Source organism: Loxodonta africana, chromosome 13 (assembly GCF_030014295.1).
Source record: "Loxodonta africana isolate mLoxAfr1 chromosome 13, mLoxAfr1.hap2, whole genome shotgun sequence".
In the NCBI taxonomy this organism is placed as follows: domain Eukaryota; kingdom Metazoa; phylum Chordata; class Mammalia; order Proboscidea; family Elephantidae; genus Loxodonta; species Loxodonta africana.
The window spans coordinates 68,949,937-68,962,973 of NC_087354.1; the positions used below are offsets into that span (position 1 = coordinate 68,949,937).

The 13,037-nt window shown below is 42.3% G+C and overlaps 1 protein-coding gene across 1 annotated transcript in view; it reads left to right on the plus strand.

Moving 5' to 3' along the window:
* Positions 1 to 2,064: 2,064 nt before the first annotated feature.
* Positions 2,065 to 13,037, plus strand: part of EDNRA (endothelin receptor type A) — a 66,398-nt gene continuing 55,425 nt past the window's right edge. Inside the window, exons 1-2 of the mRNA XM_003417525.4 lie at positions 2,065 to 2,476; positions 7,141 to 7,633. Coding sequence (XP_003417573.2) covers positions 7,214 to 7,633 — 420 coding nt within the window. The 5' untranslated portion in view covers positions 2,065 to 2,476; positions 7,141 to 7,213. The remainder of the gene's footprint in view (positions 2,477 to 7,140; positions 7,634 to 13,037) is intronic.

Genomic DNA, 13,037 nt, shown 5'->3' on the forward strand with positions numbered 1-13,037 from the left:
CCTGGGCTCCTTGCTTCTTCTCCAGACCAGAGATGTTCGCTGCCAACAGAGCGCCCGGGCTACAGCACTGCTGAGTGTGGAGACAGGCTCAGCCCTCTTATGTATGTTTCCCCAGTTCCTTCTCCTCTCCTCCCACAGCCAGCTTCCCAGTCTTTATCTCTGCGATTCTCTGAACCCTTCATGTTTCATTTCCCCCTGGGAGCCCCAAAACATGAACGCAGCATTCCTAGTGAACACTGTGACACTCAGATCCTCTCCTGCATTTCAAGTTTGAGGATCCTGGGAGTTAGCGATTATGAAATTGATTTGCAAATTCAAACCAAGAAACTTAAATTCAGAAGAACATTTGCCCCAAGGATCCATGAAGAGTTGGTTTTTAAGTACTAGCTTGAGTACTTCTTAATCTTCGGTAATTATTTTCCAGAAAATCAATAACGATAATCTAATGCTGAGATACGTCAATGTAACCACCCTTAATGTTCCACTTGCTGAGCTGCTGGAACAAGAAGTCTAGTGTCATCAAGAAGCAAACAACAAAAAAAAACCAAGCCCACTGCCACCAAGTCAATCCCGGTTCATAGTGACCATATAGGACGGAGTAGAAGTGCCCCATAGGGTTTCCAAGGTTGTAATCTTTACAAGCAGACGGCCACGTCTTTCTCCCACAGAGCGGCTGGTGGGTTAGAACCATCAACCTTTTGGTTAGCAGCTAAGCACTTGAACCACTGTGCCACCAGAGCACCTTGTCATCAAGAAAGTCAGGCTAAAATCCAGGAGACCTGCAAAGCTGCATCCAACCCGCCTTCCAGGGAAAAGAAAAAAGCCTTGAAAGTTAAGTTGAAAAACTTAGTCAAATACATAAATTACATGTTCATTAAAAATACAAAGTAGGGAATATAGAGGCGGGACAAGTATATGAAATCTTGTCTATGGGAAAAGGAATTACTGTAGATACTGTTAACTTGGCTAAAAAATGGTTTGACTCCAATGAAATCATTTTCAGCAGAGAAGATGAGAATCTAAATCTCTAGCAACTAAGGAAAGTTGATGTTGTTCACACCTAGAATGAGATAGCCCCATCTCTTACAAAGGCCTCTCTGTGCTGGTGAGTCACAGAGATACATTTATTTATATTTGAAGGTCTTTGCAGTGGTTAAGAGCTTGGCTGCCAACCAAAAAGTCGGCAGTTTGAATCCACCAGCCAGTCCTTGGAAACCCTGTGGGGTTTCTACTCTGTCCTATAGGGTTGCTATGAGTTGAAATTGGCTCGATGGCAATGGGGTTTTGGTTCTTACAAGAGGGATTAAGCTCATTTTATGAATTTATCAACAGGTAACATTATAGGCAGGCAGATTTCATCCTGATGTCTTCCAGAAAAGTTTTAATAACTAGGCTTGTACCACTGTGGAATGAGTTGTCTCAGGAGATAGGGGTTAATGGATGTGCTCTAGAGAAAGCTGGACAGACTGATAAGTTCAGTCATACAGGTTGTGCGCTGCCCAAGTGTGTCTGGCCACAGGGTAAATAGGGGCTGAAAATCCAGCACATGTTGCACGTGCCAAGCTCTGAGATTTGGTATAGAAATGCCTCCCCTGAAAGGTGGCAGTAACTTTTTCTTCCCTCAAAGTATGGCCACTTGCCAAGCCATGTACCCAGAGAACACTTTTTTTTTTTAATGTGAGCTAAGGCTTTGGACATACTTTGGAAAACATGTTATCAGAAGAGGTCAATCCCTGGAGCAGGACATCATGCTTGGTAAAGTACAAGATCAGAGAAAAAGCAGCAAGACTCTCAAGGAGATTGATTGACACAATGGCTGCAACAATGGGCTCAAGCATAACAATTGTGAGGATGGCGCAGGACTGGGCAGTGTTTCCTTCTGTTGTACATAGGGTTGCTATGAGTTGGAGCAGATTCGATGGCACCTCACAACAACTCCTCTCCTCCCTTCATTCCCCCACCCCCACCCCCACCCCACTTTCATTTCAGAGAGGAAATAGTTAAAAGACTCCTGCCCTTCAGGGCCTGGAAGGAGGCGGCAGCTTCGTGCTTTATAGCGGCAATCTCCTTGGAGGGCTGGAACTTTAGGACGCTTTGCCTTCCTGGAGTGGAGCAGAAGGTCTGGGAGCTTTTGGAGGATAAGGGGAGGACAGACAGGAGGCGTGTTCCTCTGGAGTTTTCTTTTTCTTGGAAGCCCTCGCGCGCGCGCACAGTCATCCTTTTGGTCTGGCGATTGTGGAGAGGCTTAATCCCACACCGTCACCGGAGGCTGGAGGCTCTGTCAGACCTCCCCAGAGAAGCCCTGCAGGGGAAGTTTTCCAAAGCAGAGGCAGCTGTGCAGCCAGGGCCGCCCGCCGCCGCGCCGGAGCCCAGGACACCCGCCACCCTCCGCGCCACTCAACCTCGCCGACCAGGCGTCTCCTGCCCAGGCGCTGTGCGCTCACCCGGCAGCCATCTGAGCCCGCCGAGCTCCACGGTCGGTGAAACTCTTTTCTTTCGAGGACTTGGGTGGGGGTGGCAGTGACGCCGACTGGGCTCCTCGAGAGTGGAGACCTGAGCGTTCTGGCCGGCGGCTCTGCAGCTTGGGCGACCCGCCGCCGAAGCAGGGGCTTGCCACCTACCCGCCCCGCCCGGGGGCGCGAGGTGGGGCGGGCACCCTCCCTGGGAGGGGTGCGCTCGGGGAACGTTTGGGGATGGGGGAGCTGGTCGAAAGCACCTCAGCCTCCGCTGTCGGGATTCTGATTTTTAGGAAAGGGAAGACCAACAGTTCTTTCTGGGTCTCAGTCTTCCCCAAGCATGCAAGAGCTTTGTGGAACGTCACGCCGATGTTGTCGCTGGCTCCGAAGCCTAGTTGTGAAGTTGGCTCGGGGGCCCTTTCTTACGCGGTTGCTTCTCTTCCCCACACGCTGGGGTATGCCAAGGGTAGCCAAGTGCACTGGGTGTGAAGGACTGATGTGTTTTGGAAAAACCCTAGTGCAGATAGTCTTGGAAACCTGCCTGTGGAGGTCTAGGCGTTTTGTTCTGTGCTCTCCTTTAAAGGACACTTGTTGCTTATCAAGGAGCCTTGGTAGCGTAGTGGTTGAAGCACTCGGCAGCTAACCGAAAGGTTTGCGGTTGGAACCCACCAGCCACTCCAGGGGAGAAAGCTGTAGCAGTCTGCCCCCGTAAAGATTTCCAGCCTTGGAAACTTTATGGGGGCAGTTCTACTCTGTCCTGTATGATCGCTATAAGTCGGAATGGACGCGAAGGCAGTGGGTTGGGTTTGGTTGCCTTTCACGTGCGGAAAACTAGGGCAGTTTCTAGGTTAGCTTCTGTTTGCACCATCCTAATGGCGCTCCGCTGCTAGAGTTGGGGATGAAGGAAACAAAGTCAGCCTTCTTCAGTGAGGAAGAGCTGGTAATTTCTTCCCCAGAGAGCAAAACCCACCAAAAACTTGTAAAAAGTACCTACATTGTCTTTTTCGCCTCCCGTAGTTGTTTGTGGGGGCTTTCCCCTTCCTGCTCCCTTCTGCTTCAACTGTTAGCTAATTGAGAAACACCTTGGCAATCCTGTCATGTGAGTTACCGGCTCTAAACTCATATCATTTTGGTAAAGTTGGAATTTCCAGATTACTAATTACAGGTGAACCTTGTTCCTGAGAGTCCCAGGTGTTAAATGGTCTAAGTGTAAGCATAAGATTCCATTCTCTCTTTAATAATAGCTTTTGGGCTCCAGCGAACTCTCAGACCCCAAATCTGAGGCATACTGAGTCTACAGACCATGCTGTTCAGGTCTGAACCTTAAACTGCTTCACAAGAACTGTGACTGGTTATGACTAATGATTTGAAGCACATTTTGATAGAGATCTGTACAGATAAGCCACAGTCCCATTCTTGGTTGAACATCCATTTGAGAAGGTTTTCATTTTGTTTTGTATGTTTCACCCAATGATAGGATGGTGTCCACATGATTTTGTCAAGCATCCCTTAGCTGTACAGCTAAATATGTGTAGAGAGTAGATGGAGATGTCATCAGAAACGATGGTTGTGGTGGTATCATTGTTGGAGGAGGAAGCAAGGCGGTTTTGCTGACAGCTGACCCACAGCCTTGGCCCCCTTAGCTCCTGCTGTAATCAGCTGATCAAGCAAACCATGGTGCTGATGCTCAAAGTACTAATGGCACCTTTGATGATGGTAGGCTAACAACAACAAACCCCTTGCCCTCGAGTTGATTCCTACTCACAAAGGCCCTATTGAACAGAGTAGAACTGCCCCATAGGGTTTCCAAGGAATGGCTGGTGAATTTGAACTACCAATACTTTTTTTTTTTTTTTTTTTTTGGTTAGCAGCCGAGCTCTTAACCATGTCCAGGGTAGCCAGTTCTATTAACTAAATATCCTCCTAGCAGACTCTAATGGCCCGAAAGGGACCCATTCCCTTTCTGGAAAAGACCTTCCCTCTCTGTTTCTAGAGGAAACTATTACTTAAGATTCCATTCCAGTTGGGAAACTGGGAGGTTTAGTCATTAAACAGCATAAGAGATTGAAGTATTTCTAGTCTCCCATACCTGTGATCTGAAGAAAATGACCAAAAACTGTAAGCCAGTTATACTAAAATTTAGGCGTATGTGACAGGTACCTAGTATGCCTCTAGCTTTGAACATTTGATATTTTTATCATTTATTCAGACTGAGACAAGTCCTGTAAGTAAAGCTAGGCCTTCTAACCATCCTACCACTCCAGATGGTGCAAGTGGTTAACACACTCAGCAGCTAACTGAAAGATTGGAGTCTACCCAGAGGCACCTGGCAGCTTACTTCTGAAAAATCAGCTATTAAAACTCTATGGAGCACAGTTCTACTCTGACACACGTGGGGTCACCACAAGTTGGAATCAACTCAACAGCAACTGGTGGCCAGTTCTTGGCAATTGAAACCTTGACAAAGTCACTTAACTTCTTCAAGACTTAGTTTACTCATGAGTAAAATAGGGACATCCCCCCTACTACTGACTTAGAGTTGTAAAGTTCAGATAAAACCAAAACCAAACCCATTGCCGTCAAGTCAATTGTGACTCACAGAGACCCTATAGACCAGAGCAGAGCTGCCCCCTTCAGTTTCCAAGGAGTGGCAGGTGGATTTGAACTGCCTACCTTTTGGTTAGTAGCTGTAGCTCTTAACCACTGTGCCACCAGGGCCCTAAAGCTCAGATAGCAGGTACATATAGAATACATTATTATACATGTAAGATGCTATTATTATTTCAGTCTTCTTGGGGAAAAAAAACCCTGGGAAAAGCAAAAGTATATGGTAGTTGCACCTTATGTTTACCTTATGCCGTATATACAACTTACATAAGTCTTATTTCATCCAAATACTGACTAAACCTGAACTCTATTGATTTTACAAGATCACTGTCAAAAGTTCTGAAAGCATTAATACCAACTGTGATTAGGCTCAGAAAAAGGACACAATTTTTTAAAAATTAAATAAATTATGGACTGGGTATACATGACATACATACACACACACAGGCCACTCGGTAAATGAGGTTGTGGTCTTCGTTTAAAGATTCATATGAAACCACAGGAAGTGAAATTTATAAAACATTGGAAGGGGAGGAGGCTTTTTATTTACCTTTGCTTATTCTGTTACCACCAAACTCACTCACTTCCCCAACATCTTTTCTTTAAGAATGAAGGTGGAAACCTAGGCTTCTCAGGGAAAAGGGCACTTGCTGTCTTGCAGAGGAATAAAAGGAAAATCAGGTGGCCTTTTCAAAATGGCTACCCACCCTCCTGAACCCACTGATTCATCTAAACTCTGGAGACTTCTTTAAAACTCTTTAGGTGCTAGTAAGACTTGAGAATGAGAGACAGTATAATTTAGTGGGTAAGAGCTCAGGCTCTGGAGTCAGACTGACCTGGCTTAGAACCACAGCATTGCCTCCCACCACCCGTTGCCTTGACAGGCTACTTCATCTTTCTGAGTCTCTGTCTCCCAGACTTTATAATGGCACATATATCAGCTTCACAGAGTCGCTGTACGGATTTGATGTCTTCATGCAGGTAAAGTGCTCAGCACAATGACTGCCACATAATGAGTGTAACTATAGGATATGTATTTAAAATATATCATGAGGGTGAATATACCTTGGGAAGTCAAATAGTATAACTGGCCTGTGAAAGATCATTATGCCCAGTCCATTTTATTTCATACCTTGACAAACATAACAATGATAATTTGTGAGGGATGGAAAAGTAAACACTCGTGCTGGAAGCTGTAGTTTTTACATATCAGTCTTCAAGGTTTTTAGTAAAATAACTTCAAATATTTTTTCTATCAATTTTATCATTTTTAATTTTAAATTAGCCTTTTTAACACTTTAGATGATTACTTACGCTGCATTTTATTTGTATGTTCCATTATTTGCCATATGAAAAACAGCACACATTTTGGAATATTGAATTCACTGTGGAATTTGGTCATTTTATTTTATGCTTTAGCACTGTGTAACTTTTACTTGGCAAAGAGTGCCTTTTCTCCTTCGTTGAGAAATAGGGTTTTTTATCTCATCTCTTGCAGATTTTTGTAATTTAGGTTCTTATCAACCTGGGTGTAAACCCATTGCCGTCGAGTTTATTCCAACTCATAATGACCCTATAGGACAGAGGAGAACTGCCCCATAGAGTTTCCAAGGAGCACCTGGTAGATTTGAACTGCCAACCTTTTGGTTAGCAGCCGTAGCTCTTAACTACTACACCACCAGGGTTTCCTACCTGGGCATAGTGGGGAGGAAGAAAATAACTTTTCATCTACTACTTGAAGGAAAAACTAACATATCCTCATCTGTATTATGATATAGATATAGGAGTAGATATGGATAGAAATGAGATCAAGGTAGAGCAAGATAGAGATAACAGATATATATATACGTACGTACATAGCACGTACATAGGTAGGTAGGTGGATAGAACCTACCCTAACAGAGTTTCAGTCTTATCTGGTTTTATTCTACCACAGGGTAACCTGACATGGATATATCTTACCCAATTACCAAATATATCCTGCATTTTAATTGAGGCAGTAAATAATCATTGACTACGATCTTAATGACAGTTCGAGTTTGTAACCAAAATTATTTTTCCTCCTTTCTTTTTCCAGGTTGAAAAAAAAAAAAAAGAGAGAGAGCATAAAAGGAACACAATAAGAGACATTTCTTCAAATCTGCATCAAGATGGGAACCTTTTTCCTCAGGGCGTCCTTATGGTTGGTGATGATTGGTTGTGTGATAAGTGATCATCCTGAGAGATACAGCACAAATCTAAGTGATCACGTAGACGATTTCACCACTTCCCAAGGGACCGAGCTCAGCTTCCTGGTCACCACCCACCAACCCACTCATTTGGCCCTGCCCAGCAATAGCTCAACGCACATCTACTGCCCACAGCAGACTAAAATCACTTCAGCTTTCAAGTACATTAACACTGTGATATCTTGTACTATTTTCATCGTGGGAATGGTGGGGAATGCAACTCTGCTCAGGATCATTTACCAGAACAAATGTATGCGAAACGGCCCCAACGCACTGATAGCCAGCCTCGCTCTTGGAGACCTTATCTACGTGGTCATTGATCTCCCCATCAACGTATTTAAGGTAGGAAGGGACAACAAATGTATTTGCAGGTTTGAACACATGCTGATTCCACAGTAGGAGAGTCACTGCCGACTTTGTAAATGTTTGGAATATTTGCCTGTGTTTTGATTGAGAGCTATCTTCTGCTGCCTTAAAAATGCGGGGACATTTTGAATATTTACAGTTTGCTAAGTGTTAACACTAATTTTCTAACTCATTGTTGACAAAACAGTATTTCAGGAATGATTCTTCAAAGTCATGGTCTTTCATTCATTGCATTCTCATACCAGCCCTGAGTTTATTGGGTGGGTGTGTAGTCTTGGGAAGATCACTGGATTTTTCTGAGATTCAATTCCCAGAGTGAGAACTACTGAGCCTTGAAATTATTTTAAATTAGTATACCTTTAGTTTCAGTTCGTTTTCAATGTGATGTGTCTCAGAAGCCAGATATCCACGGTACAGTCTGAAATGAAAAGTCTTTTTGTTTTGACTGTCTGGGCTGATGATCGCAGTCAAAGGGCATCTTGGCTTTTCTCAGTTATCTGAGGGACTTAGAGATAATGGCATACGTGTGATAGCAGGCCAGCGTTGACCCCATTGAGCAGTTTTAATAGAACTCTTTAAAATATGTATTCATTTACTATTGTCTCCTTCATTTCTTCAGTTTACATTTATTGAGTGCCCACAGTGTGCCCACCCCTGAACTGGGTAATAAGGATCCAAAGACAAAATTAGTGCCTCAGGGCATTCCAGTGGGAAAGAAAGGTAACTAACCAAACCTTACTGTGGTCACCTGGATTTAGTACCAAAGCCATCTAAGCCCAAAAGGAATTAGATATTCCGTATTTGGTCTCGTGGTCATGAAGGGAAATTGCTATGAGGATTCAAATGAACTAAAATTCAAATGAAGTTACATGATGTATGCCAGATTTTACGAAATGTCTTTATTTTAAACTTAGGGCAAGTACTTCTATTGGTTTGTCATCCTCAGCCTTTGCTTACTTATTTTCTTCTATGTATTTTCCATAGAAACAAAATGATTCTGAGTAGTAGTATTCTGAAATACTACTTAAAATGTCAAGTTTTGTCAACTGAAGACACGATCGTTGTAAGTAGAACAGTAGCCTCTCAGTTTCCAGATAAACTGTGTGAATAATCAGTGGTCTCACAATAAAGATGAGAACAATGATTAAGCTTTTGAACCTTACAAATAAGAACCTTTCAGAGCTACACACTATACATTGTGCAATTAGACAACAAATAATCAAACGAAAAATCACTTACCATCTCTTTCCACAGAATAACATAAATACATGTGTTTTCTATTTGAACTTAAAATGGGATTTTAGAACAGAGCTATGACGTAAAATTGGAAATGTGTAATTAATTTAAAATGTTAACATATGCTACAGAACTCTTATGTCTACTTTTTCTCTTAAAAAAATCTTCATTTTTTCCTTATATGTACTCAACCCTTGGCTTTTTCATGACATCGTTCATTAATGATAAATTTGAAAAATGTTGACAGTGCTCTTATTCCGAGTTAGGCCCTTCGGCAGTCACAGTGTAGAATATTAAACAGTTGTATGATTATTCATGCTTGTGCATTAGTTAACCAACCCATCATTGCTCAGGAGAATAATTAGCCATCTCTGAATTAACAACTCCCAAATGATACTCACTCTGAAGTACTGTATATAGATTCAGCCATGTGCAAAACAGCTTCCTGGCAAATCAGAATCTGCAACTGCTCCGAAGGAGACTTGCTTATGTCTTTGGGATGCTATCTCCAGCCACCAAACTAGATTTCATTTCTATCCCATAGCAACATTTTAAGCCAAATAATCTGGGACACCTCCTCTAAATTTGGTGAAATTCCAAATAAAAAATTTTTTATGTTTATATAGCAGTGGATAAAAATTAACACATCCTTATTTGACCATATGGTTCTTTCCTCCAGTTGTTGTGTGCTGTTGAGTCTATTCCAACTTATACTTTTTTTTATAAGACAGAGTAGAACTGCCTCATAGAGTTTTCTAGGTTGTAATCTTTATAGGAACAGATTGCCAGGTCTTTTCTTCCTGGGAGTTCCTGGTGGGCTTGAATCGCCAACCATTCAGTTAGCAGCCGAGTGCTTAACCATTGCACCACCCGAGCTCCTTTCTTCCTTCTTAGAAATCCAATAGTTTATATACTTTAGAGTAGTTGTAAACAACATGGACAGTTTGACTGTGGTATTCTTCCATCACAGGAGTACATTTATGTAATTCCAGTTTTTCTAAAACTCATATAATGAGTAATTTAACAAGCATCAGTTTTAGAAAGTAAGCCTTTTAGGTTAAAAAATAGTTCTCTTTAGTCAGTTTAATCTTTTTCTAGAGGAAAAGAGAAAGGTATTGGAGTGAGCTAAAAAGTCTCACAGTATGTAGGGGTTATCTCTACTTCTTTCGTCAGTCCTCTTCCCTCAGTCAGGAGATCATAACATGTTGCTGTCTCTATGACTTCTGCCCAGGAGAGTCAAGAGAACTCCTCCCAGGCAATATGGTTCTTGGGTCAAATTCCTTTTCTCAACAGCAGTCTCCTGCAGTAAAATTCTGATGCTGTGGGGCTTCTCATGCCTCAGACCTATAAATTCCTCTAACCCCATCAAGTTCACTACATCTGTATTCAGGGCAAGAGAGCAGCTCCCAAATCTTTCACCTCACTTGTCCATTATGCTTAGGTACCTACAACAATAATGCATAGACTTGGAGAACATTCCATTAAAGAGATGCGTGAACCTTCTTTATCTCCCCCACTACTAGAAGAATTAGGCTAGCCCAGGATTCAAAATATCTGCTGTGCTCCTCAAGGACGGAAGGGTTTTCAAATCACACATGTTTTTGTGTTTAGCAATCATGTCAGTTGCTTTTCTACTCACTTCTAAGGCCTATCCAGAAAGAGAACATTGCATAAGTCACACCAGAGCCAGCATAAGTGGAAGTTGACAGTGTAAAGATGGTGTCTTTGGGCAAGCCAGAATTGCTGATTAGACTGCAGTAATGTTACAAGGAAAAGGAGAGGGCATGATAAACTGTTCTTTCTATTCACGTTTTATTCCCTTTCTCTCACTTTGAAAGAGATTGTACTGAAACAGTTTCATATGTCAGCATGATATAAAACACAACCAAAAAGCAATGCAGTGGTATCAGATAGCTAGGCTGTTTCTGACCTGTCGCAACCTGTGCAGCTGGGTAGCTCTGGATGGTCTTTGTGCATGAAAAGGTGTGTCACCCCTCACATGAATCTCCAGAAGTCTCAATGGAGTCCATGTCTTTAGGGTTTCTTCCTTCCAGTCTATCCTGGACTGTTTCTTCTTACCTAGTATCACCATTTGCTCAAAAACACTTACCCGTTGCCATCTAGTCAATTCCAACTCATAGTGACCACACAGAACACAGTAGAACTGCCCCATACCATAGGGTTTCCAAGGAGCGACTGGTGGATTCAAACTGCTGGTCTTTTGGTTAGCAGCCAAGCTCTTAAACATGGTGTCACCAGGGCTCCAAAAACACCTAGGAGCTCCCAATTGTACCCATGCCTCCTGCGTTTAGCAGTCAAGGCCATCCACATTCTGGCCAAATTTTACCTACTTCTTAGCAACCCCAACATGCACCCTCAGATCTTGTCAGGATGTCACCACTACCCCTAAGTAATACTCTTTGCCCTAAGTAACATTCTCAGAAAGGCTGGATGTCACCACCAAATTGCTGCTGTGGAAGCATTTACAGATCCTATATAGAGAAATGAGTTAGGTCTGGAGTCCTATACAGTACCTAGACAAGAAATAAACCAAAAGCTGAAGAGAAACTCCTCTGGCCCTGGCTTACATCCACACACAGACAGAGAGACACACCACCTGGTGATAAAAGAAAATCAGACAGTCTAAGACAATAAAATGTCTTAGTCTAAGATAATAAAAGCAGATGGAACCACAGGAAGCAAGTTAATGCGAGTTGCCCTTCTTGGTTTTCATATTATACAAGGACCTTGCAAATTAGCCATTACTAATTTTATCAAAGAATGACTCTCTAACTTTTAATCATTCAAAAAACAGGTATCACCAATCGCAAAAGAAGACTGAAAAAATAGGAGAAGGAAAGGACTTAGCAGACTCTTTCAAATACCCAAGCTTATGATCTAAACTGGTATGGATTCTGTGTGTCAAGAAATTACATTATCTGGTATCAGGAATTTCCAAGAACTGCAAAAACTTAGCCAAGTAAAGTTGATCTCTACATAAAATATCTACATTCATTAGAACAACAGCAACAAAAAAAATCAAAACACTGCCACTGTGTTTTGGACCAAAAATAACCCCAAGTTACTAAATGCCAATATCACTTGGAAATATAGAATTTAGTGATTTTATTCTTTCATGATTAATGTGATATATGACATGGAGTGTTACCTATAGGGAGATGGGTTATAATTTTGAATCGTGTGGAAACCCTAAAAATGATGAGTGTGCATGGGCAAAGGCTTGGCACCATGTAGTTCATCTATACATACACACAGACATGCGGATAAACCACTATACTTCGGCCATGCTGGCAGAGAGGAATGTGGAGAGACACATGTAAGAGAGAAATAGAATATGGGAGATTAGAATGAGAGCACAGGAAGGAGCAAGAAGTTGAATCCGGTGACTTGGCATAGAAATCTCTGGCACGCAGAGTGAAGAATTGAAGTCATTGGTGTCATAAGTAATACTTGTAGGTAATAATGCCTCCAGTTAGCATGTGGGGCAAAGTGGATCTTCAAGAACAAGTTAAATAACCAGCGATAGACTCCATTAACTTTCATTGTTGATTACTAGTTCTGTCCACTCTAAGCAACCACCTCTTGTTCAGGACAACAATGAAAAATAAACAAATACAATTTCTGCATGAAATTATCAGAAGTATTTTGCAATGAAAAGTCAAGATTCCCAACATGTTGCTCTGGCAAAAGATCTGAGCAATGTGGAAACCAGAGACATTCACATAGAGCCAGTTATCACCATGTTCACACACAGCTTTTGACATCTTGTGGAACTGAGATTCATCCTGTTTAGACAGCCATACAAAAGTTATTTCTTGACATATCAAGTTACCAAGGCAATTTCTGCCTCAAAAATAAATTGCCACAACTTAGTTATGGACGGGGTGCCTCAAACATAGCCGTGACTGTTGTGACTGTTGTTTTTAGCCACCATCAAGTCAGCCCCCAACACATGGCAACCTGACAGTGTTGCCCGGTCAGTTGCGGTCCATCGAGATTCATAAGGTTTTCACTGGCTGATTTTCAGAAGTAGATCACCAGGCCTTTCTTCCTAGTCCCTCTTAGTCTGAAAGCTCCCCCAAAACCTCTTCAGCATCATAGCAACACACATAGTAAGTGTTTG